At 34.1% G+C, this 24,828-nt stretch overlaps 2 protein-coding genes across 3 annotated transcripts; both read right to left on the bottom strand.

Moving 5' to 3' along the window:
* Window positions 1–207: 207 nt before the first annotated feature.
* Window positions 208–9,345, bottom strand: LOC126695576 (putative E3 ubiquitin-protein ligase RING1a). 2 transcript variants are annotated; one of them, XM_050392390.1, is made up of 10 exons: window positions 8,741–9,345; window positions 8,564–8,606; window positions 6,589–6,647; window positions 3,479–3,560; window positions 3,190–3,310; window positions 3,060–3,101; window positions 1,994–2,485; window positions 1,649–1,756; window positions 723–938; window positions 208–466 (listed from the first exon to the last, which is right to left on the bottom strand). In XM_050392390.1, exons 1-10 carry the CDS (start codon window positions 9,090–9,092, stop codon window positions 437–439), a joined length of 1,545 nt encoding a protein of 514 aa, XP_050248347.1. In that variant the 5' UTR covers window positions 9,093–9,345; the 3' UTR covers window positions 208–436. The 2 variants fall into 2 exon arrangements, with proteins under 2 accessions (XP_050248347.1, XP_050248346.1); XM_050392389.1 differs by having other exon boundaries at window positions 1,994–2,515; window positions 8,741–9,339.
* A 13,191-nt stretch (window positions 9,346–22,536) lies between these two features.
* LOC126695574 (squamosa promoter-binding protein 1-like) lies at window positions 22,537–24,620 on the bottom strand. Its single transcript, XM_050392382.1, has 2 exons — window positions 24,040–24,620; window positions 22,537–23,104 (listed from the first exon to the last, which is right to left on the bottom strand). The coding sequence occupies exons 1-2, from the start codon at window positions 24,384–24,386 to the stop codon at window positions 22,867–22,869; spliced, it is 585 nt and encodes a 194-aa protein (XP_050248339.1). The 5' UTR covers window positions 24,387–24,620; the 3' UTR covers window positions 22,537–22,866.
* Window positions 24,621–24,828: the final 208 nt, after the last annotated feature.

The following is a 24,828-nucleotide window of genomic DNA, read 5'->3' as shown; positions in this document are numbered from 1 at the left end:
GAGCTCCTTGCTCAACAACCACAGTACATGATGACTTTCATAAACACAAATAACGTCTGACATACGGAAAAGAAACGCTATGTAATAAATAAGATGCAGCTGTTGTGTGCTCGTACTGGAATTTAATTTTGGTGGCCCTAGACAGAGCTCCTTGCTTAACAACACACAGTACATGATGACTTTCATAAACACGAATAACCTCTGACATACGGAAAAGAAACACTATATAATAAATAAGGTGCACCAAGCTGTTGTGTTTTGCATTCACGCTGTGTAAATTTACATTATCAACAATGCAACTGGGAAAAAAAAAATGCTTCAATTGGGTTCAATTCATCCTATGACTATCATCCTCTACAACCTCTCTTATCAACAGCAAATGCAATGTAACTTTTAATTTTCTCCAGAACGCCAATAGCAGATCTTATGGGTTTGACTAAGTCACCTTCCGCCGGTATGCTAGAATCTGAAAGAACAGAAAGAAGTATAATTTGTGATTGTTTCAAAATAATTCTATATCAATTTGTGAAGAGCATCCAGAATCAAGCATGCTTGTAACAGAACCATAGAAAATGGAGTTGTAATTTCTTCATAAGAGAATACGAAGGCTTTGCAGTTTTTGAAAAGTCTATAAATATAAGTGAGTTAGCTCACAGTAGTATTTGGTTTCAACAGACTGCCATAAGAAAATATTCCCCCATTTCAGGTAAATGCTTACTCACCAAATGATTCTTCTTCGAAATGCAATTGGCTTTAAGCCCTCCCAAAGTTTCTTGCCCTTCCAAAATGTGCAGACACGGATCTTCCAATATGGGAGCATGACCTGGATCACCTGCATCTTCCAAAAGGCGATTGGCTTTAAAACCTGAAGTTTCTTGCCCTTTTAGCGCCAGAATTTCAATTTCTTCAGCTTGCAAAGGTACCTGGCGAGCAATATACTGCATAATAAATGCATTACAAAATCAGATGAGGACCAGAAAAGTTGGGGAGGGAACTGAATATAATGCCAAGAGAAACAAATAGAATTACACTACCTTTGTCATATAAGAATGCCTCCAGAAGTGGTGAAGGGACAAAACTAAACATGTTCATGTCTTATCAGAAATTGGGAAGGTCTAGGTTCCTCAATGTGGACCAGACTAATCAACTCATAACTAAAGACTATATGCATTAGAAACTTCCTATAATCCAGCCTAATTGAAAATCAAGAAAGGCAAAACTCAGAGGTGCATGGTTGTGCTTTGTGAGCTGCAAGCCATGACTTTCTTTTGGGCAAGCAAAGATGCAATAGAGGCAAGGCATTAGTCAATGTGGTGCTCCCCAGTCCAATAGGATGTCATACCGATCTTCTTTTTACCCTGTTCATTGCCTTACTATTTTTTCCTCTTTTTTTTTTCTTTTTTTTTTTTTGGTTGTTACATCTATATTTGTATTGATTGGTATTCAGGTCAAATACATCCTGGACCTAACGTCCTAAAAGTATCCCACTAAGCCTAGGCAAATCAGCAGTAGGGTCAGATATTACCTGCTTTACATGTATCACTACTTTCTTGGCAGTGATGTTCTATTACTAATGCAGTAATGCATTATAGAAAAATGAAGCAAAATTTACTACTCTAGGAATAAGGAACTGAGACAGAAATCTTACTTCACATAGGTGTTTAACAGACAAACTTGGCCGACAGCAAAGGTGCGGCTGCTGCAATCTTGGTATACTTTGTAAGTCCAAAGAACGAAGCATGAGATGAATATCTAACTGCACCCAAAAAAAAAAAAAAAAATAGAGAGGGTTTAATAATGGAGGATGTGAACTTACAGGCACAAATCACTGGTGGACCATATCAGGCCATTGAGGTGCTCACTAAAAGCCAAGGACTTAATAAAATTTTATTTCATCACTAGCTGGACTTATTATTTAGCATCCTTGAGTTGGATTTGTCACCCATGGACCTATTCATAACTCAAACAAAAAGTGCAACAGACCCTTCTATACCTCATCGTTTTTTTCCTCTAAGCTCCGGAGATATTCAACCAGCTTGGACAAGCGAGTGCTTTGGGCACTCTTACTGTTGTAACCACTAGCATTGCCATGCCGTGTGTGACTCCGGGTACCAGCCCGGCCCCAAGCAAGCATTTCAGGGTTCCAAACAAGACCAGGAGATATTCCTCTGTTTTCTCTGCTGACTTCTAAATCATTTTCAATGCACCCACCATCTGAATTGGCTGCTGATGAAGAAGGCTGGGAGGACCTGGTTCCTGCCCGTCTCTTGCGTCTTCTCTGCCTGAGTTCTGTACCTTGTTCATCAGCAGAAGATGAATCTTTATTATCATTTTCATCCTCATTGTCCTCAGATCCTTGAAGTTCAATGCCTCGGCAGCTCCGTCGCCTTGAATGAGTATTCCGATTGTTGCGCTGTGATCTAGTTGTAAATGTGCTGGGTGTATTACCCAGTTGGCGTCTCTTAACTAGAGCTTCTGATTGTCGCTGTAAAATTTGGGCAATTGATGCTTGAATCTGTTCAACAAAGCATTAAAACAACATATTGATAACAAAAATATGCACTAATCCCCTCTATGGAACACTAGGAGGCCTTTTGGAGTCAATTTGTCTATTAAAGAATGCCTACAAGTAAAATCACATAATGAGATGGTGAACACAAAGAATATGTCAAGTAGTGATAATAGTTGCTTGGCAAGGTATCTAATGAGTAGAATGTCCATGTCACAAGAACACCGCTCATGTCCCAAAACTGAAATTCTCAGCACAGTCAGAAGCCATAATTCTATGAGTATTATCATTGTAGGTGATACCAGGCAAAAAAAAATCATGAGATTTGCTTTATAATATGCATGGTTATCCACCCCATTTAAGATATCCAGACAGGAGTCTGCCATAAGTGCTTCTTTTTTTTCCTGAAGTTAACAAATATTTTTTTATAATATAGGGAAACTTTCTAAAGAAGAGCCCTTTGGGCTCACCTCTAGCCAGTAAAACCTAAAAATAAATGCACTTGCATCTGCAAGCAGAATGCAGTTATATGTTTACCCAGGATTCTGACCTGCTTATTGCGTGTCATCTCCTCTTCATGAAATGCCAATTCCTGAGACCACATACTCAGTAAGTCAGCGCATGATATGAAAAACACTATCAGATACATTCAACCAAAGGCAATACCAATCAATCTATACCTCCTCCTCGTACTTATCAATATCTGGATATAAAGCTGCAATTAGGGCATCGTAGTTTGGATCATCTCTCAAAGAACGCCGACTGGCGCAATGTGTGCGGCAAGCAGGACACTCATTATTCCTGAAAAGTAAGCATCTATTTAAGTAATAAAATTTGGCTTACTCTCTAAAGTATTTGTACATACTATTCACTAAATGAAACTGAGCAGAGGCATGACATGTAAATCAGGATGCTAGTACTACCATGAATCAAATAAGGATGAGACAGGACTGGGCCAATGTTACTTACCCCATTCGCATTGATTTGTCAATGCATTCCCTGCAAAAGCGGTGAAGGCATTCCATTACAGTCCGTGTTTTCTTAATAATCCCTGTACAGGCAACAGGCACGATTAATGCTTCCTTTACCAGATTAATAATTAATCATGAATGATTAGGGGAAAAAAATGAAAATTTTGGTATCCAAGGATATAATGAACTGCAGAGATAATGGCTTAGAAAAGCCCAATCAGCTACAGGTCTCTTAGACCCATGCTCTAGTGATGATTTAATCAAAATCAGAACTTTTGGAACAAAAGGGACTCCAAAATGATATTAATAGCCTTAAACAGTGAAATTAAACTAGCATTCCCATTTAACCTACAGAAACCCTCACTCAATGTATTTGCTTTTCTTTTTTTCTTTTTCAATTCAGTCACCTTTTTCCCCTTCTTTCAAATATATGGTAAAGTTCAAACAATTTTCTAATTATAACTAGAAAATCTATCCCATCATGTTTGCTCTTTGAACTTGGTTGGGAGGATGGCATTACAAACTCAGAATTCCATTTGTACATACATACATACATACATGCATACATACACAAATGCATACACACACATACATACATATATATAGACAATAAACAAGATTGTGAAAAGTAATATGGACATATACGGATATGACCAATCATTAATGAGAGCACATTTCCTCAGTTGGAAATTACATACATATATTATATATATCACTACCAAGAACACATTCCCTCAGTTGGAAATTTGAACAGCGATATGAACAATCTCCAGCCCTTCCCTCACAAGATAACATTTGATTTTCTCTGGGAAAAGTGAATATTAGTAGACTTGATTCTCTTTATACATACAACAACAACAACCAAGCCTTAGTACCAAAATTCTTCACCAATTTTTCTCATGAGTTCAGTGCAAAATTTAAAAGAATTGTCAGATGCTACCAAACAGCTCCAAACCCCTGCATTCCCAATCCCCCTGCTTCTTCCAACAGGGCATTACTTCCCTGGCTTTTGATTGACAACTCTGACATTCAAGCATCTGCAAGCTGTATAAGTAAAAGGACTTTTTCTCAAAGACAGAACAGAAATTCCTCACATATTTTAAGTACCTGGAGTTGATGTTCCTGCATCTTAAATTAATTAACTATGTTGGAAGTATGTGGTTAAAAGATTAAATTTACCATATCTCAACAGTTTAAGCTTTTGGGACAATCGATAATTTAACATGATATTAAAGCATGAGATTCTGAGTTCATCCCCTCCACTCTACCTCCCATTTAAATTCCCTCGTGTTAGGCCTCACCTATTAAAATGTAGTTTCGGCTCACACGTGAGGGGGAGTGTGAGAAGTATGTGGTTATGAGATTAAATTTACCATATCCCAACAGGTTAAGTTTTTGGGACAATTGGTAATTTAACAAACTAAAACTAGCAAATTTTTTTTAGAAGAAGTTTTTTTTTTCTTTTTCTTTTTATGATAAAGGTCTCCTTGAAAAGTTCCACTCCAGGAAAATGAGAAATATATGTTTGTTAATTCCTCTCCAAGAAAATGAGAGACATTTGTTCGTTAATCATTAGTCCATTTTTCAAGACTGTTTTCAGATAATGTATGCTTTGGAAGTCTCCCTTGTATACTGCTCATGTAGGAAGACCCACCAAACACTTTCTCAATATTTTGAATGACTAATGCCTTAAAGATTAATTATAGTACCATTTTTCTTTCTGGGATGTCTCCTATGTATGCTTCCCATGTACTTGGGTGCACCCCTCTCTGATTGGCAATACAATTTTACTATTTAAATCACAACACAAGGTAGCATAAGAGATAGGAGGAAAAGCCAATAGCCCTTGGGTCAAATTGCACCTCCACCCCCTATAAAAATGGATGGTGAGTGAGGTTGCCAATTCAAGTCCTATGGGGCGCATAAGTTATTGACCTATCAAAAATAAAATAGTAAGAGGAAAGAAAAAAATAGTTTTCTTCTGCGATGATCAACCTAAGCATATAACTAGAGTACAAAAAGGGTAAGGATCCAACAAAAAGTCAATTGGAGGGTGGAGGTAGAAGGAAAATAAGTGCAAAAAGAACTTCAACCAAAATGGTGTATAAAATTAGATTTAGTTCATCATTACACATAACCGACATAGAGTAAGTCATATTCTAACAATGTGCAGTTAGTTACACAGACATCCATCAGTTTTGTTCTGTCAAGGCCATGTCTTTGCTAAATTATTAGTCATCACGTTCTTTCTCACTACCCCAAGTCACGCCCTAATTGGCCTGTCCCTCATTCACATGTAAACAGAACCACAGCATTCCATGCTCAAGTTAATTTTGGTTTGAGTTTGAGATACACATAAAAACACTTCTGCATTCAACTTGTGATTTTTCAGCCAGTGCTTTTGAATGGAGGTCATCCCTGCCCTGACCAGTAAAAGCGTGGTTCACTGGATGAATGGTTCCATTCCAGACCAATTGGATGAACCAGGTGGCGGGCAGCATATGGTCACCCGCCATTCTATATGGCACTTGAAGCACATTGTGGCCTGAATTTGTCCTTTGCAAAGTGGCCCCTCAAGTAGGATCTGAACATGTGGTTGTTGGCTTCATGTGTAAGTCTGTAACTTTCACTATTGACGTTGTTAATGCTAATAAAACAGATTCTCAACTTATTCTCTACATCAGAGAGAATACCTATCAAGCTGAGTAAGCATGACACTGCAACAACTAGCAGCCTCAACATGACAATATTGCTCTCAACATGCAATATTGCAACCAGAAAAGTTTGACACGGTTATAATTGTTATAGATCGATTGATCCTTTCAACTACAATTCCTAAGTTCTGATTCAAGTAACAATGACATACAAGATCAACAAACAGAAGAAAATGATAACATGACTTATTGCTAAGTGATATTTCTTAACCATGTTTGATTAGATATTCCCTCCTCATTTTACAATTTTTGTATTTCCATATACAAACCTTTTTTCAGGCACAAGTGCCCAGCTTTATAAATTGTATCTAGTGTTATTTGAAAACACACAACAGCATAAATATTGTTAAAAAAAAAAAAAAATTGATCACACAATGTTCAAAACAAACCATACCGAGACAAATAGGACACTGCACATCTTTACGAATGTCTGTCAGTTGCACAAAGACAAATCTGCAGCAGAAACCAAAACCACATTAAATTACTTTGCACTTAGTCACTCACCAATACATGCTGAATGCAGAATTTATACAAGCTACTTGTTGATTAGAGTATACAGTTATACACAAGCATTATTGAAGTAAGACCATATGTAACTCTCTTAGCTGTATCCTTTAAATACTGGAACAAAGTAACCTTTCTCTAAAGAAATTTTTGTGGTTGATTTATGATTTGATGTTCATACACCTATCTGATGGATGTAAGCTTCTAAAGGCCTGAAAATCAATGGTTTCTTGATAATGGAATGTTGAATGCTACCACTGCTACCAGCCCCCTGGTCCTTCATCCAAACATTCTAAATTGCTCTTTTGAAAGGATCTTCATCTTCTCCCTGCTCTTTCCCAATAGAGCCCCTAAGTTTCTAAAAAGAGGAAGCAGTTATTTTAATCTTTGTTGAAAAGTTCCCTCATGTCATCCTTCTATGGTGTATATCTAGATAAAATTCTCAAGTTCTGGTCTTAAGGTTAACTTCTATGTTGACATTCTTAGTACTTAATTGACTACAATGCGTAGAAGATTGTCAACAGCTACGGTTATAGAATATCAAAAAAAATTTCTAATGAGCTTACCATGGATCCAAATTTCAAACTAGCAATTAAATCATAAATTAAACTTGGAAGAACTTCCTAATATTTGCTTCCATTCCAATTTTTAAGTGATTCCTAATTTCAACATTATCACCAACTCCATCATTGCTTAAATCAACTCTTTCTTGGGTTTGCATTGAGCTTAATTTACTAAACTTTGGACCCAGTCATGTTATTAAATATTTAATTTAAACGAATCCTCCTATCAAAAATATCAAGAAGAATTAAACCCTCCACCAATCACAAATCAGAGCCTTAAACTTTGAGAAGCAAGCTCTACATCAGAAACTGTCCATCAGTCCATTTAACAAGGGAGCTCAAAAGGATCTAAAATCAAAGAAAAAAGAGTATCGAAGATAAAAGAGTGGTGATGCTTGTTTTCACTTTCAAAGTTAGACAAGTTGCTTGAACGATGAATGCAATAACAACATGTGTAGCTTAAAGAAACCACCCATCTATCATCACAATTAAGAACTTGAGACCATAATCAGCATGAGAAAGTGCCAAGTCAAACAGCACATCGTATGAGACTATAAGAAAAGTGAGAAGGAAGAAACACAGATTTGTAACTGTAGCAAATAAGGTAAAAAAATAAAAACTTTGATGTCATGCATCCTAAAGACTTTGCAATTGCAATTCAATGCAAAAAGTCCTATTTGTTGTGCCTACCAAAGATAGTAGTGATGTTATACAACTCATTTCCCAAGATGATGTGAACTTTGAATAACTCCAAATTAGCCCAATAAACCAATCGATGGCATGGAAGTGTTTCAGACAAGTTGGTTACAAGCATATGCTTGTTAACGTTCAAGTATGTTTTTTTTTTTTTTTCCCTTTAATGAATAAAAAGAACATGGACATTAATCTAATAGTACGAGGATTCAAAAACATAAAAGTTGTAACTATAACAGATTAACTTAAACTCCTTTACATTTTCCCAGATTTGAGATTGGTCAAAGCACACAAGCAAGATACAGATCGCAGCATGCAACAATCTATCCGAGCAGGACAAAAACAAAAAGAACAGTGCCAAATACAACGGCAATCGCGTTCATCGAAATACATTCTAGTTCAACGGCAATTGGCGTTCAGCGAAATACACTGTAGTCGTGCCAATTAACAAGAAGAAAACCCATCAATGGTTAAAGCAATAAGCATCCAAATAAACCTTTAAGCAGTACCCAAAAACAGACATACACGATGGCAATAGGAATCAAAACAGTGAACGAGAAACAGTTGAAAATTAAAGCAATGAGATAGAGAGAGAGAGAGAGAAAGTACTCGGGTTTTTCTTGTAAGTTAGAAGATGGGCTTCCCTGAGAATCTGGGAAAATAAAGGCAATAGCTTGAGCTAATCGTGAAAACAAAGCAAGACCCAGATGACAAAAATCGATTTTGCAACAGTCCAAATGGGATTTCTAGAGAGAGAAAGAGAGAAAGAGTTAAGATATACGTAACCCTCTGCTTCTGCATCTTCTTCTTCTTCATTTTCTTCTTTTTCTTTTTCGTGTTGCTGCTGTTGTTTTACAGTTTGCTTATCTTCTGCTTCATCATCATCACCATCACCATCACCATCTTCTTCTTCTTCTCCTCCTCCTCCTCCTTCTTCATCTTCATCGTCTTCTTCTTTTACTTGTTGGTCTTGAGGTTGTAGTTCTAGATGTTGTCCTGCTTCATCATCGTCATCGTCATCAACAATAACTTCATCATCTACTAGTGATTGAGGATGCGGTCGTGATTGCTTGGCATGATGCTGATGTTGCTCCTCATCGTCCAGATTTTCTGACAAACAACGCTTCTGTGCAGGCATTGATACTAACACAACTTTTTTTTTCTCTTTCTTTCGGTGCGTGTGTATTTGTTGGAGAGAGAAAGAGAGAGAAACGAAGAAGAAGAAGAAAAACGAGATGAGATTTTGGGGTGGCTCACATATATATATATATATATATTAAGTAAAAATAATAGTAAAAGGCATGGTAGCTCTGGGAATGGAGAAATCGGAAGTTACGGCAATGGTCAAGAAAAAGCAGCACATGGTAGCTTCCTCTGTCCCTCTTTGCCCTTTTTTGTCATTTCAATTTCCTCACAAATACACTATTTTTTTTTTTTTGGCATTGATTTTCAACTTTTGTATCCCATACACAAAATTCGCCACTTTAAACGTTTTTTTTTTCTTTTTTTTCTTTTTCTGATAATTGGCGCATAGATGTGTTTTGTGTTCTTGGAATCATTCCTAGTACACAACACAATTTAATTTTAAAGTTTACGAGAAGATGTCATTTGACCTTAAATTCATTGTCAAAAGGCTTGTAGTTGAATTAGCACCTCTCCATGTACAAAGTATTTGGAGGTCTAGGGAGGAAAGAGTTCGAACTGCGAGATTAACAACATGTTGTAATTATTTCTCAAAAAAAAAAAAAAAAAAAAAAAAAAAGAAGAGGGTTTGACAACCGCACACCCTTTACATGATGGTCACTTCACACATACAAGTTCTTGTGAAGTGGAGGTAAAAGCTGAGGTGTAAGTATCATGAAGAAGAATTCATACACATATACACTTATATTAGACTAACATATGATTTCTATCTCATAAAAAATAAAATAAAAAAACAACAACAACAACAAAGGGTTTAGCATTTGCATGGAATCAGGGATTTGAAGATGTTATGTTTTAGGTTGGCTTTGATGTTGTTTTTGTTTATCTATGTCCTAAAGCTTATGCCTCCTTCATGAATTCCTATGGTTGTGTCTAATTGCAAGTCTTTTTTTTTTTTTTTTATAATTCAATTACTGGAAGGTGATAAATTTTATAAATTTGTATGTTTGTGTCTGATTGCAATAGTCTATTTTTTTTATATTTTTAATAATTTGATAGTTGGCATAGAGAAATTACAACATTAAGTGTCTATATTGAAAACATTAAAAAATATCATTTAAAGTATAAAGTTTTTTTTTTTTTGAGAGAGAGAAGTATAAAGCTATTTGATGCTGGAATCTAAGGAATACAATATACAATGTATTTTATTTTTTTATATTCGTAGACTTAGTAACTCTGTTGCTCACAACCTAATCAAATATGCAAGACATGTTAGAGGTTTCTTGGTGTGAATGGAGGATATTCCTCCACACCTTCAAGCTATACTTTTAGCCGATAATGGCTAGTTTTTTCTTAATAAAAGTTACTGACGTTCTTTCTCAAAAAAAAATATTTATGAGATCAAAAAAGAATAAATGGAAAGTAAATATATTATAGTTTTACTATTGTACCCTTCACCTTTTATTTGTTTTTTCTCAAACTAGTGGTAAAATCGGTTTTTCCCCATTTCAATAAAGGAATAGGAGTTTCTCCCACTTTTGGAAGGAATGCTTAGAAAGCAATAGAATCTAACGAGCTTTCTCTGTTAACCATTCTATTAACTCATATTAAGATTCTCATAAAAAAAAATATATTAGGATTCTCAAAAAAATAATAATAAGAAATTTAAAATAAAAAAATAAAAAAATAAAAAAAAATAAAAACTCTTATTAAACTTCGAAATAGGGTAATGCATACAAAATTTTTGCAAAAAAAAAAACCTTGTTCAATTCATTCAATTATTCAACCCCATCCCAAACATACTAGAAGAAAAGGCACACAATTGTGGTAGAATGTATACATGGATGGGAATTTTCTTTGCAAAAAGTCCTCCTTTTATTTTCTTTTCTTTTTTTTTAAATGTAGTTGTCTTAACATGTCTATGTAAAACAAATTTTTGGCATAGTTATTTATACATAATGTTGGGAAATATAGACCTTGGTTGATTTTAATAAATTACCCAAATTAATTTATTATTCAATTATGCAATGATCCAATTTAACATCCGGTGATGGCAACCATATTGCAACAATAAAGAGCAGCGAAAAATAAATTTTAACACAAGCGATATGGTTACGAAGCGAAAACCCTAACTAGAAAAACTCTACATATGGCTTATAGATTACAACTAGACTAAAGAATCTACTAAATAGAATGGAAGTTTATTATAATGCAAGTACAAGAATATCTCAAATCTTAGTTTTGCTACTTAGTACTTATAATAGAAACTTAATTACACAACCATATGCAACTTCAACCCAGTTGGACTCTTTTACTTGTGGATCTCTTCCACACACGAATACTCAATCTATGTCTAACACTACAACAACAACTTGATTGATGTAAGTTCTTGGTACAACAACTTCACTTGAGACACTCCTTGATCTTCAATACAATGTATGAGACTTTACTTGGTACAAGCCCTTGACACATAGACGTTGCAGCAAGAACCCGTCTTCAATGAGTATTCTCCTTATTTTTATGATTACTTAATATGACCTTGGATATGTCATGGAATCCTAGTGCACGGATTCCTACCATGGTCATCATCAGTTGCAAACTGAGAAATTAGTTTACATGAGGCTCAATAGGTTGGCCTGCAATCAAGGCAACAAAACCTTCAGCTTCTGAGCAGATTATTGAGTTGTTACTTATGTCTTCAATGTGCATCTTCAAACCTAAATCTAGACACTAAACTTAATAGAACTAGGATTTTGAATATGAATTCCTCAACAAAAATTACATTTAAACTTAACACATAATAATTATGTGGTGCTTTGTTTGAGAAATCCAATAGGAGTATTTTTTCAACATTCACATCTCTAAGAATGTGATGCACTAATATCATGTTTCATTCAATTTTTTGACTTATAAGAATGACCTCATCAAAAAAAAAAAAAAAAAAAATTCAATCTCACCCTAAAAATAAAATAATTCAATCCAATTGGGATTTTCCTGGAATCCAAACAGATTCGGAAACTAACCATATCCACCATAGAACACCCACAAGCACAACCGCGACCCAAGTCGTTTGCTTGAAACCCCAAACACGCTTGCACCTACAAAGCACGAGGCTTGGCCAAACATACCCATGAGAAACCCACCGCATGCTGCCATGCTAAGCCCATGTGAAACCCATAGCTTTTGCCAACATTTTTACTTCTTGTAATGCAATTATGCTTGCATGCGCAATTCACTCTCTTTGGGATCACAAGATGAATGGTACACAACAAATATTTTTCTATATGTAAAAGGATAAAAAGAACAATGTTTTCTTTTTGAAAAGCACAAGATGTGACCACCCTTTCTCTGCAAAAAAAAAATAATGCAAAGCAAGTATTTTATAGTTGTACAAGATAGGTTTAAAGAGACAGAACAAAACCTAGTTAAAAACATAATCAGGAAAACATACTTCCTCAATCTCGCTTAAGCGAGTCTCGAGTGAGGTACACTAAGTCTCGAGTTGATTTAAGTAAGTTTCATTTTGCTTGAACTACTTCACTTTTGCTCAAGTGGAATCTTCTATCAACACTTCTTTAAGTAGCTTCAAGGCAATTTTGACCAGACTTTTACAAAGAATAAAATACATCAAAATCTTTAACTTTTATTACAACCAAAGTCATGAAATTAGGCAACACTAAAATCTTAACAAGGGGGAGAAAAAGGTTCAGGGGTTATGACTTATGAGGATTCAATGAGAGACTTTAGGTTATTTACAAATATGTCAATTCCTAATCTTGACACAGTTCTTGAAATCTTGCATGTTTGGTATTTTATTTTTAAAAGTAGTCATCAGTTTCTATCAAAAAAAAAAAGCTTAAAAAACATAAATTTTTTTTATAACTGGAGAACAATTTTTTTAGAAACTTCATCTATTAGATCTTTCACGACCTATAAAAAATTTTCTTTGTTACCCCAGAATGAAAATTTTTAAATCATCTTACTGACATGTGTTATATATGTGAGTCTGATTTTAAATCTGATGTATATATATTTTGGTTGAATGTCTATAATCACATTACATGTATCCTCATTATTCTACCATTGACAGGTCAATCACAGCCTGAATAAAGATCCATATCAAGAACTGAGAACGTTTTGTAAAAAATTTCTTTTCTTTCTTTTTTTTTTTTTTCTTTTTTTTACATAGTACTGCTTTATCGGGACCATAAATAGTATTTGTATTAAAATGTAATATCAAACCATATTTGTTTTTTAGACCCGACAGAATTTAAAATTTATAGATCCTGCTTAAAAATGATTGTTTTTTATTATCAACTTAAGAAACTAATTGGTTTTTTGTAGAAGGGGAATTCAATTCTCAAATATTTTATTCAACAACAAAAAATTTTACTAGTTGAGCTAACTGAAATTCAACCTCAAATCCTATCTTTGTATTTTATCAAGGTAATTAAAAAAATATACATACATACATATATATATATATATATATATATATATATATTCAGGCTAGATGGAGCTAATGCCTAAAGGGCTACTCAAACTATAAAGCCTAAAGGGTTACTCAAACTAACGCCATTTACTCTTTTTTTTTTTTTTTAAATCATGTTTAATTGTCTGTTTGGATACCACTTATAACTGAAAACTAAAAATATTATAATAAAATAATTTTTAAATATGTGAATAGTATCATGAAACCTAGTTTTAAAGTTGTTTTTGCTGAATTCCATACTTGTGGGTCTCGTGAACTGTGTATCGTGAACAATGCATGAGACCCACAAAAAAAACACAGACTTTCATCTGCTTCCCTTTTCAGTGCAATCCAAACCCAGCCTAAGTTAACTTGTATCAATTGAACTATTTTTAATCAAGCTTGTCTGGCAAGTGGCATTTAATATTCGATATTAACCCGATCGCTCACACTCACCGTAATAACCACTCACCAAAGCTTAATTCAAGCTGCTTAGCAAAAAAACTAAAAGTTGGTTGAACCCATAAAACCAATCAAAGTTTGAGCATAACCATTTTTTTGACAAAGGCCGGGCAACTTCATTAGATAAAAAACAACATTACAAAATACAATTCAAATTATCCTTTTTGATCACATCCACAAACTGATCAAGCAAGGATGATTCATTAACAAACACCTACCACCTATTGTTAAGACCCCATTTGGTTAAGCAATGAGCTGCCATATTAGCTTCATGATTTATCCAAGAGAAGTCCAAGGAATCTAATTCTTTAGCCATCTCACAAGAATCTTCTACTATACTTACAGCTTCCCAAGAAACAGAGATAGGCATTTCCTCTTTTGGAGCTCTGTTAATAGTATCTATACAAATCTTTGAGCCGACTTCAATTACTACTTTCCTCAAATTCAGTTCTTGAGTCAATAAAATTGCCAATCTAAATTTAGTTCTTGACTCAATTTAGTTTAAGTATAACCATTAATCTCTATAGAACTTGAAGTTTAATATTTCCAATGACTTGATTCTAAAAAATAATTAGTATGCACACTAAAATAACGAATTAGGGCCTATTTGGTGAGTAAGTTCAAACTCACATTTTTACATTTTAAACAACATTACACATATTTCCACACACTTTTTTACCCACACGTATTTCAAAAAACTCTAAATAACAATTCTCAAACTACTCTACCAAACACCCCCTTAGGGCTTGTTTGGTAAGCATACTCAAATACATTTTTTCAGTTTTTAAACAACATTATATGTATTTCCACACACTTTTTCACCTACACATATATCAAAAAATTACAAATAGCATTACTCAAACTTTTCTACCAAACAGACCCTTAGCAACTCTTTTTTTTTTTTTTTTTGGCTACATTAAATTGGGGGTAGGAGATCAAACCTAAACATTTCTATTAGAATTCTCAGGCATCAATTGAACCAAGGATCATTGTAAATTGTAGATTTTTTTTTTTTTTTATAATTCAATTGTTGGAGTGAAGGGATTCAAATCTTGAATTTCTCTATTGGAAACACTAAAAGATGTCAATCATTTGTTTTACAAAGTTCCTGACAAATATAAGAGCAAGCCAAAATAATTTGAGGATGACCAAACTAAACAACATAATACTCAAGTTTGGCCTAGAAAATAGCAAGTTGAAAATATTATTTAAGCTTGGGTTTTTCAGCAATCAAGCAATATGAGACAACCTGGATTCTTTGGTTTAGACGTAACCAACTCAGAACAAGAAGCAAGGACTTTCCCATTTCTCAGATTATTCCTAGTGCTCAACAACCTACGTCTGACTATTTCAGGTATAATCTTTCTTCTTGAGTTCCAACTTCCAACCCAATACCTCCTCAGGTCAGTTAGGTTCCTCCTTGAGTTTCATGCGTCAAGACTAGGGTGAGGCAGGTTTGGGTGTGATTGTTCAAAATTCTCAAGGTCTGGTCCTAGCTTCACTTTCTGAAAAGATCACTCTCGTCTCTCTCTCCTTTAGTTGATGATGTAGAAGCTATGGTGGCAGCAAGAGCTATTCTCTTTTCTCAAGAACTTGGCCTTTCATCCTTTGTTGTTGAGGGAGATTATGAGATTATCATCGATGCTTTGAGAAGTGAATATGATTCTTTTGCCTCCTATGGCCATTTGCTTGCTTCTGCAAAATCCCTCGTAACTTTCTTTGATATGATTTATTTTTCTCATAGTCGTAGACAGGAAAACATAGTAACTCATAACTTAATTAAACATACAAGATGTTAGTAGTTTAATGATGTGGATGGAGGATATTTCACCTCACTTTCATGATGTCTTAGTCGATTGTGGTTAACTATCTTGATTAATGATATTCATCATCTTTCTTCTTAAAAAAATAAAAAACCTATATAAGACGAATCTGAGCGTTAGGCATCTCATTACTACAGATTCTCTAAACTTTTTTTTTTCTATTTGTGCAGTTTTTTAAAACACCAAACTTTTAAAAACCTTAAAAAAAATAAACTTTTTAATAATAAGAACAGCTTTATTTATTTTAATTTTTGTGGACTTTTATTTATAGGATGAGAGGAAATTACCTCACATTTTTCTTTTTCGGTCTTGACTCTTAATTAAGGGTCCATTTATTATCATTGTTTAAACAACAATTTTCAGTATTTAAACAATATTACACGTATTTTCACACACTTTTTCTCACCCACTCGTATTTTCAAAAATACAATCAACATTAACAGGCCCAAAATTACCTCATATCTTGTAACTCAAAATATTGAATGGGCCTGACATGGGCGAGGACATGATTCAAGAAAATAGATGAAGTGTGGGGTCATATTGATCATACAGCCCACATCGCAAATGTTTGGGCTTGAAATTATCTCCAACCTAAGTTTTATTTTTGCCAGCCGGCAAAGAAAATCCAGCTGTTCACGTCTTCAAGGTGATCCACGAGGGCCCATGCACCCATATTTACAGACAATTGAATTGAGGAACCCCCACCCAGATCATAGATAATAACTATTTTTTAAACCTTGTCAATACCAAAATCTATTTTCTTATTAAGAGCTAAGACTTACACTTTGGGATTCTCCACAAAATAAAAATAAATAAATAACAGACTTACACTTTAGGCTAATGGGCTTACACCTATTAAGTCTTAACCACTGTTATAAAATGTAAAAACACAGTGATGGTGTGATACGCTAATTGCCACTAATGTTTCTTTAAAAAAAAACAATTGCCACTAGTGTTAAAGCGTAATAACACCGTGTCAAACTCAAGAGCTTGTATCTTTTTTTTTTTTTTTTTTTTTGAAAACCAAGAGCTTGTATCTTAACCGATACTTATTGATTTTTTTTAATGAAAACGTTTAACTGTTTAAGGTTCTAGAGTATTTTATAACTCATAATATATATATATATATATATATATATATATATTTACAAGATAAATGTTTAAGACAATTTATCCTTTTTCTAAAGTCTAATAAATATATATAAAAATTGTTTAGTTTGATATGAAAATTTACAAAAATATCCACACACAAAAAATTAGCATCAACTATCAAACTTAATCTGGACAATGATTTTCTATGAGAATATTATAATTTGTGTAGTGAAATTCTTAGAAAATTTATTTTCAATATAAATTCTCAAATGATATAACAAAAGAAAATAAAAATAAAAAAATCCAATGAATTAATCCACAAAGTCACGAAGGATTAAAACTTAAACAGATGCAAGAGCAAATTTCACCATAAAAATGAAACTAAAAAAAATAGAAAACACCTTGTCTCTATAGGCACTTGACCTCCCAATCAATTCTCTTTTGGGTACTGTGAGAGTACTTTTTTTCTTCAGCACACTGGCCCAAGAATCCTGGGCCAAATAGTTGTAGTTTAGTGGACTGGGATTGGTTTACCACAGCTAAGGGGCAGTTTAAGAACCAAGTGACACACATGGCATGTTTCCTACAATACACATAAACTAGCAAAACAAGAATATTTGTATTGAACAACAATGAAAACGGCAAAAGAGGGCAAAGTAATCAGGAAATACACAAAAAAATTGTTAGGGATTCTCAAATTAATAAGAAATACTTCATTAGTTTTTCTTAATTATTGTTACAATGTGCTCACTAAGACGTGATACGAGGTTCAAATAAGCTCAAAAATTACAGACTTTGATGGCTATCCAGGCCTCTAAGACTTGTAAAATTTGAACCCTTTTGAATCCAAATATATGCTATAGTGGCTGTTTCTAGGATACCGAGAGATATTTCACTGTTTTCCCTTAAATTTGACAGAGTTCTCTTAATGGTTTCTTGTCGATATTTTTTATTGCTCGCTCAAAAATTCCACTCCTTTTGCTGGCTGCCTTTCCCCCTTTTTATAGTGTAATTCTAGGGTCCCGAGGAACTATTGATTCCCCTGTTTTGCTCCTTAGGTATCAGAGCCCGTTTTGTGCCTATCACCCAGAAGGTTAAGCCTTTCCCTGTTTCTCATATTTTCCTCCTTTTGGTGCTGTTTCTTTGAAAGCCCATGGCTGACTTTCCATTCCGGAGTGCGCTTGTTCCCAATTTCACGTTCCTCAAACCTCTTACCCCTTATGATTCAACTTTTGGCCATCCTTCCTCTTTGTCATTTTTTCCAAGTGAGCAGAATCCATCTCTGCTGGTTCGAAGGTCTTTGCTGCTACTTCCTTTTTTATAGCTCCTCATTCTGATTCCCCGAGGTACCGTTCCCTTGCATTGTGAGTGGTTACTCTAAGCTTTCTGTTTTTCTTGTTGCATCTCTGGTGCCTGAGAAGGACATGTCTACCCTTCATTTCTTGTGTTTTTGGCATTTCCTTTGAGCTGTCTTAATCTTGTCTTAACTGTGCTACACGTCTCGGGGATTCCGAGTCTTTGGCAGCCTCTGGGGATCCCGACTCAGCTCTTTACAGTGGTCTTTCTTCAATCTTCTGATCTGGACCTTTTTTTTTTCTTTTTCTTACTTCTTTTCTCATAGGCTTTAAGGCTTGTCCCTTTATGGCTTTTGGGCTTCAAGCCTTTTGGGCTTACCACCTTTTCTTAGCTTCACTTTCTATGGCCCCTTGTGTTATTTTTTTGGACCTGGGTGTTGTGATTTTTTAAACCTCAACAGGTACTATTAGGTCAATTCAATTTTTTTAGTGGGCCAAACTCTTTTTTTTCCCTTTTGCCCTAACCCTTAAAAAGTTTAATAAATATTTCTCCTATAAAATAAATTTGAAATTTGAGGGTGGCAACTTCTTCTTTTTTTTTTTTTTTTTACCCAACCTTCAAAATTTTTAATAAATACGTGTGTATTATAAAATAAATTTAACAAGAGGACTTTTTTTATAGAGAAATTTTATAAGGAGACATGTGTAGCATCACTCATGCGTTTAGACTGTTTAGTTGATGCAACTAGTATATTTAATGTTGTCTACTAAAATAACAACAGAATAGAAGTATATTTAATGTTGTCTACTAAAATAACAACAGAGTAGCTTGTTATGATACGACAATTTTGTCCATACAGGGTAAAGCTTGTGTCGAGTGTCTTTTTACACCGAATACGTTATGATTCGGACACATGTCTATTTTTGCATAGGCATCTACATCATATCGTCTACAACGCAAAAAAGCACTGAACACAAGCCATATTTGTCCAAACATACTATTAAACGGCCATTTATTAAAAACTTGACACTTGTCCCACCGCTATTGAAACCAATTTGATTACACAACTTCGTTAAAATGAACACTAAAGAATACATGAAATGAAAGATTTAGTGAAAATAACCAAAAGTGAAAATATCATATTAGTTTTTACATTTTAAGATTATTATCAATTTAGTCCCTATATTTGGGTAACAACCAATTTAGTCTTTGTTATTTTTAACTTGTAATCAATTATCATTAGTAAGCAAACGGTAGAGACTAAATTGACTATAAGTTTAAAATAACATGTACTAGATTAACTACTACCAATATATAAGGATTAAATTGACAATATCCTTAAAATGTAGGAACTAAATAATATTTAGGTGAAAAATCTCTCTCTCTCTCTCTCTCTCTCTCTCTCTCTCTCTGAGCACCAAATCCTATACATTAGCTTGATTGTGTCTGTGCTGCTTCGGTCTTGCTTCTACATTTTAATTTGCTTTACCATAATATTAAATGATAAAGTGTCCGGTTATTGTGTGCCCTTAGAGAACACTTTAAACTTTCTATTTTTAAAAATATTTTTTCGGGAATTGAAAAAGTTGTCGTTACTTTTTAATTTTTGAGAAATTTTTTTCCAAAAATAGAAATTAATGTATACCCTAAAGACGCACATGAGTAAAATCCAATGATAAAAGTTAGAATTTCTCATGATTTGACATTTTCCTGTCCACTTTGCCTATCATAAACTCCAATGTCACCATTCAGCAACCAAAAAAAAAAAAAAAAAAAAACTCCAATGTCACCATGTTGTGCTGCATGCACCATGACATGGATGCTATGATGATGCTATGTAACAGAGACGATATTCACAAATGGTGGATTCCACCTACCTACTATTCATGTAAGATGAGGCCCTGAGAGAGTATCACACATCACTATATTTTCATAATATTGAATAATTACTCCTTTAATTATCATAATCATATATATATATATGGATTAGATTCAAGTTACATTTAGTGTAATTCTAAGTAATGTTATATCATCCAATAACTTGTTAATAATTCATATTTTGAAAATTCTACCGTTAAATTACATGTTTTATATATTTTTAACATTCATGCCAATTTTCATGTCAATTGAATTTTATTTACCATTCAATTCATAAACTCATCTTTTATGCATTATTTTAAACAACATAAACTTGAATTTAAACAATTTATTAATGACAATACTAGAATCTTTTATCACCTTGAAATTTTGTAAGTATGGAGAATTTACGAAGATAATGTAATCTAACGGTGGATTTGTCAAAATTTGCATCCAATTAAAAAAATATTGTATGGCGTAATATTGCTTAAAATTACATCATGTGTAACTTGAACCTATTCTCTTTTATATATATATATATATATATATATATAATTTACCAATTAATGTGAAGGATTTTTGAAAACAAATAACCAGTTGGATTTTGTGTATCATGAATGATGCATGCTAGATATATATGGCAAGAACAACAGGTATAAATATAATAGAAGAGCCGTGGGCCATTATAACTATAATTCTCACCTCATTTTGTTAAGTTGGAACCTTTTTTTTTATACATCAATAGGGGGTGAGAAGATTTCAATCCTATATGTATTAAAAACATCAAAAATACCAACCAATTGAACTTTAAAACTCTTTGACACATATATTGATGCTAATAAGACAAGACAACATAACAAGTATTAGCAATTTGCAAACGTTTCGAAATCAAAAAAGGACTGGGACCTATCATAATGCAATACATGCTAGTTCTTTATTTTTGAGAGAGAGAGAGAGAGATGATCCTAGTGAGACTTTATATGTGTGGTGTGAGACTGTGAGTTGTGTGACGATTTAAAGTAGGCTAGCACAGTGATATGAAGACTAAATGTCTCTTCAACACAACCGTACACACATACCTTTCTTTTTAAAACTAAAATTGTGACTTCCGTGGAAAAATAGCAACCGTGCATGATTATGTACAAGTGTGTGTAATAGACGGCACACAATTGAGAATATCTAAAAAGAGTGGAGCGCATTTGATATAGAGTACACCGTGTATGAAACGGCACTTATCAAGACAAACAGAACGTATTAGCGTGTATGAATGGGCAAAACAAAAAATTTCAATCACTTCTTATCAACCTACAATTCCTCGCCGCTGTTAAAATTCAACAAAATACAAAAATCTAGTACATCATTCATTCATGGAATCCCATTTCCCACATGGGATCCCATCCGCGTGCACCTACATAGTAACACAGGTCCCACATGACATGGGCCCCCTACATATATTATTAATGATCCTCAAACATTGTTTTCAAAAAACAAAAAAAACGATCATCAAACATTGCAGATGCTTTTCAGTGCAATAAAGTGCTTGCAAAGATATTTTAAGGAATATATAATACATATATTATTATTATTATATATGGCCCCTTTAATAACCATGGATTACTAGGAACCTTAAGAGCTAATACAGTCCATAAATCAGATTTCAATCATCAGGTACTCTGTTATTATTATTTATTTTTTTTTTTTTATGGGAAATGATTAGGTACTTGGGACCTTTCAAATTTCATAACTACAATTTAATGCACACTCTGTATAAATCTCAAAATGTATTTATTAAAACAGTTCAAAACTCTGACAACACGTAACCAAAATGTACACCATACAAATATATTTGATGCCTACAAGTTTTTTTTTTTTTTTTTTTTTTTTTTTTTTTTTTTTTTTTTTTTTTTTTTTTTTTTTTTTTCTTGAGAAAGAGATGCCTACAAGTTGGAACCCAACCACCTTCAAACTTTTTTTTTTTTTGGTGAAAAAAAGTTTAGTTGAGGAGAGGCTACCTCCAAGGCAAGCCATAGGCAGACAAGATAACTTTACATTGGACTTACGGATCGCCCACCAAAAAGAATTGTTGATAGCAGAATTCGAACTTAGGCATCTTAGACAAAGCATTCGAGTCTTATCAACTAAACCAACCCCGTTAACTACCACCTACAAGATTAAAAGTACCCTTCCTATCCTATCCCTTTTAAGGTAATTAAATTGTGCTTATGCACCAGTGTAATAACAAGTAAAAAGGCAGCATATTTCATACAAAACATATATACTTCCTATGAAAAATATAAAAGGTGAAAATGGAGTAGCTAAAACAGTCGTAGATGCTCCAAAAGCACTTTAGAAACAAATAGAGTATTCAGATATTCTAGCATATCCCACTTTCCAAAATGCATACGTTTTGCATACCATAATAGCACATTACAAACTAGTAGGCAGAAAATAATAGATAAAATAGATTAAGCCCTAATTAATTAAGGGCCAAGGAAGGAAAATACGTGCAAATCATAATCTAACCTTGCAAAATATACAAAGTTAAATTGCTTAGCCAGGTACTAGATAGTCTATACCTCCAACTAAAATTAGCAACTCTAGAACCATGAATGGAAGTTGCTAAGCCGCAGGCATTTGTACTCAGCCTAAATAAATTTCTTGAGAAAATCCACACTACAAAGTACACAACAGCACTAAGTTATTATCATTGCATCCTATGACAGAAGAGAGAGAGCATGCTTGTTGAGAGGAGGCATAGTTGGATTATCTTATCTGATCTGGAAATGCTTGTAAGTGGAATTTTCATGGATGGTTATCTTAATTCTTCCCCTATCATCAACCTGTCCACAAACAAGATCCTTCAACTGATGATTGCCACCTATTCCCTTGCGGCTTGACCCTTCTGCATGAGACTCAGCAGAGTTCTTCCTTCGTCGCTCATTATGTCCGGCCAGACGCCTGCGGCAACTCCTCTTTGTTTCATCAAATTCTGACAGCTCATGAAATCTGCACCACAATATCCACACATTTACAATGAATATATAGTTCAATTACTGAAAAGGGAAAGTCCCAGTTCTTGGTTTTGGACATTGGAAGACTAAGGCAGCGTATAAGTTATACAAAGCAGATACATATATTTTTACCAAGATTAGGAGATAGCATGTGTCAATCTGTATTAACGTTTAATAGATTATGAAACTAACGTAGAAAGTTTTTATCTTTGTACAGAAATGCAAAGCAATTTTGAAATCCAATACAATATATTATTATATATGACCCTCTCAAAGCACAGAAAATTAAGGAACTGTTAATGACCATAATCATGCAATTCAAACGGAGAAAGAGCTGTTTAAACAATAATATATATATATATATATATATATATATATATATATACAGATTACACTGCATTAGCTCAAGGTACCATAGTGCCAAATTCATGAGTAAAATATTATATAAAACAACCTAAGTTGAAACAAACATTTTGTTATCTTTAATATAAAATGAAAAATACACATACCAACAAACTGTTCTGACGGATTGTTTGGAAGATTCTAATTAGCCTAGCTAGAGTTGCATTAGAAAAATCTAAATTAGAAACTTTAAAAGGGACCGCACCAGCCACAACTAAACTAACCGTAGCCTCAAATTCCAAACTTCTTGGGATCAGCTATTGGGAACTTGCCTTCTAAATTTTTGCAAATTTTATTGTTCCTTTTTTTCAATCCAAAAAAAAACAAACTAATAAGCCAATAAACAAAAAGACAAGCTCTTTTTTTTTTAGGAGGCCTCAAATTCCAACACAATTGAACAAAAGTGACCCAATTGAACAACAATTATGAATTATCCCACCCATGAAGGAATTCAGCAGCAGCAACAACAACAAAGACAAAACACCATGAAATTCATCACAAATGAAAAGAAAAAAAAACCCCCCAAACCTGCTGCATTGTTGACAAAACCTTTGCCTAATCCCACCCACAAGCACAACCTGGGCCTTAGCATGCTGCTCACACACCTTGTGCCTCCTATGGTATGGCTTAGCATCACTCAAATCAGCTGTGCACTTCTCAGCTTGACAACACCTCATCCCATTACCTGCAGTACTCCCACCTTTCTTTCCATTATTTCCAAAACCAACACTACCCACCACCCCTTTTTGCCTCTTCTCCTCCTCCTCCAAACTCTCAAATTCCTCATCAGAAGACTCCCTCATCGCCTCCTTCTTCACCGCCTTCTGTTGCTTCTCCATCCTCTGGTAATTCCCATCAGCCTTACCAAGACTCATGATGATGGTCTTACTCTTAACAAAAAAAGTGAGAGAAGAAGTTGGAAAAAAAGTGTGTTGCAAAAACAGATATTAATGAATGATCAGTTCAGTTGGGTAGGGGTGTGAGGGTTGGAGTGACTGAATGAGAGATGAATTATAGTTGGAACATGAAAAAGTAACAATAGAAAGTGTGTGAGGGAGTGAGGGAATTAGGACCACAGGGTGGTACTGGTGGTGGAGCTGCTGCATCTTTTTTTCTTTTTTCTTTGTTTGTTTGTTTCTTTTTTTTTTTTCTTTTTTTTAATTTGTTCTTCTGTTGTTGTCTCTGGGGCTGATTGACTGACGGCCTGTTTGGTTGTATGTTTGTTTTGTTGTACATGGGGGAGGTAGTGAGTAAATTTTTTTTTTTTTTGGTTGAGGGGGGTGGATAATTAGTTAATTACTAATAAGTAAGCTTTTC

Source organism: Quercus robur, chromosome 8 (genome assembly GCF_932294415.1).
Source record: "Quercus robur chromosome 8, dhQueRobu3.1, whole genome shotgun sequence".
In the NCBI taxonomy this organism is placed as follows: domain Eukaryota; kingdom Viridiplantae; phylum Streptophyta; class Magnoliopsida; order Fagales; family Fagaceae; genus Quercus; species Quercus robur.
The sequence above is the reverse complement of the archived record's forward strand: the minus strand, read 5'-3'. Positions and strand labels throughout refer to the sequence as shown.

Coding starts and splice junctions, on each gene's coding strand:
- LOC126695574 (XM_050392382.1), bottom strand. CDS start 24,386: ATGAGTCTTGGTAAGGCTGATGGGAATTACCAGAGGATGGAGAAGCAA. Junction 23,105..24,039: donor TTTTGTCAACAATGCAGCAG/GTTTGGGGGGTT, acceptor ATTGTGGTGCAG/ATTTCATGAGCTGTCAGAAT.
- LOC126695576 (XM_050392389.1), bottom strand. CDS start 9,092: ATGCCTGCACAGAAGCGTTGTTTGTCAGAAAATCTGGACGATGAGGAG. Junction 3,311..3,478: donor GACAAATCAATGCGAATGGG/GTAAGTAACATT, acceptor CTTACTTTTCAG/GAATAATGAGTGTCCTGCTT. Junction 3,102..3,189: donor TTGATAAGTACGAGGAGGAG/GTATAGATTGAT, acceptor ATGTGGTCTCAG/GAATTGGCATTTCATGAAGA.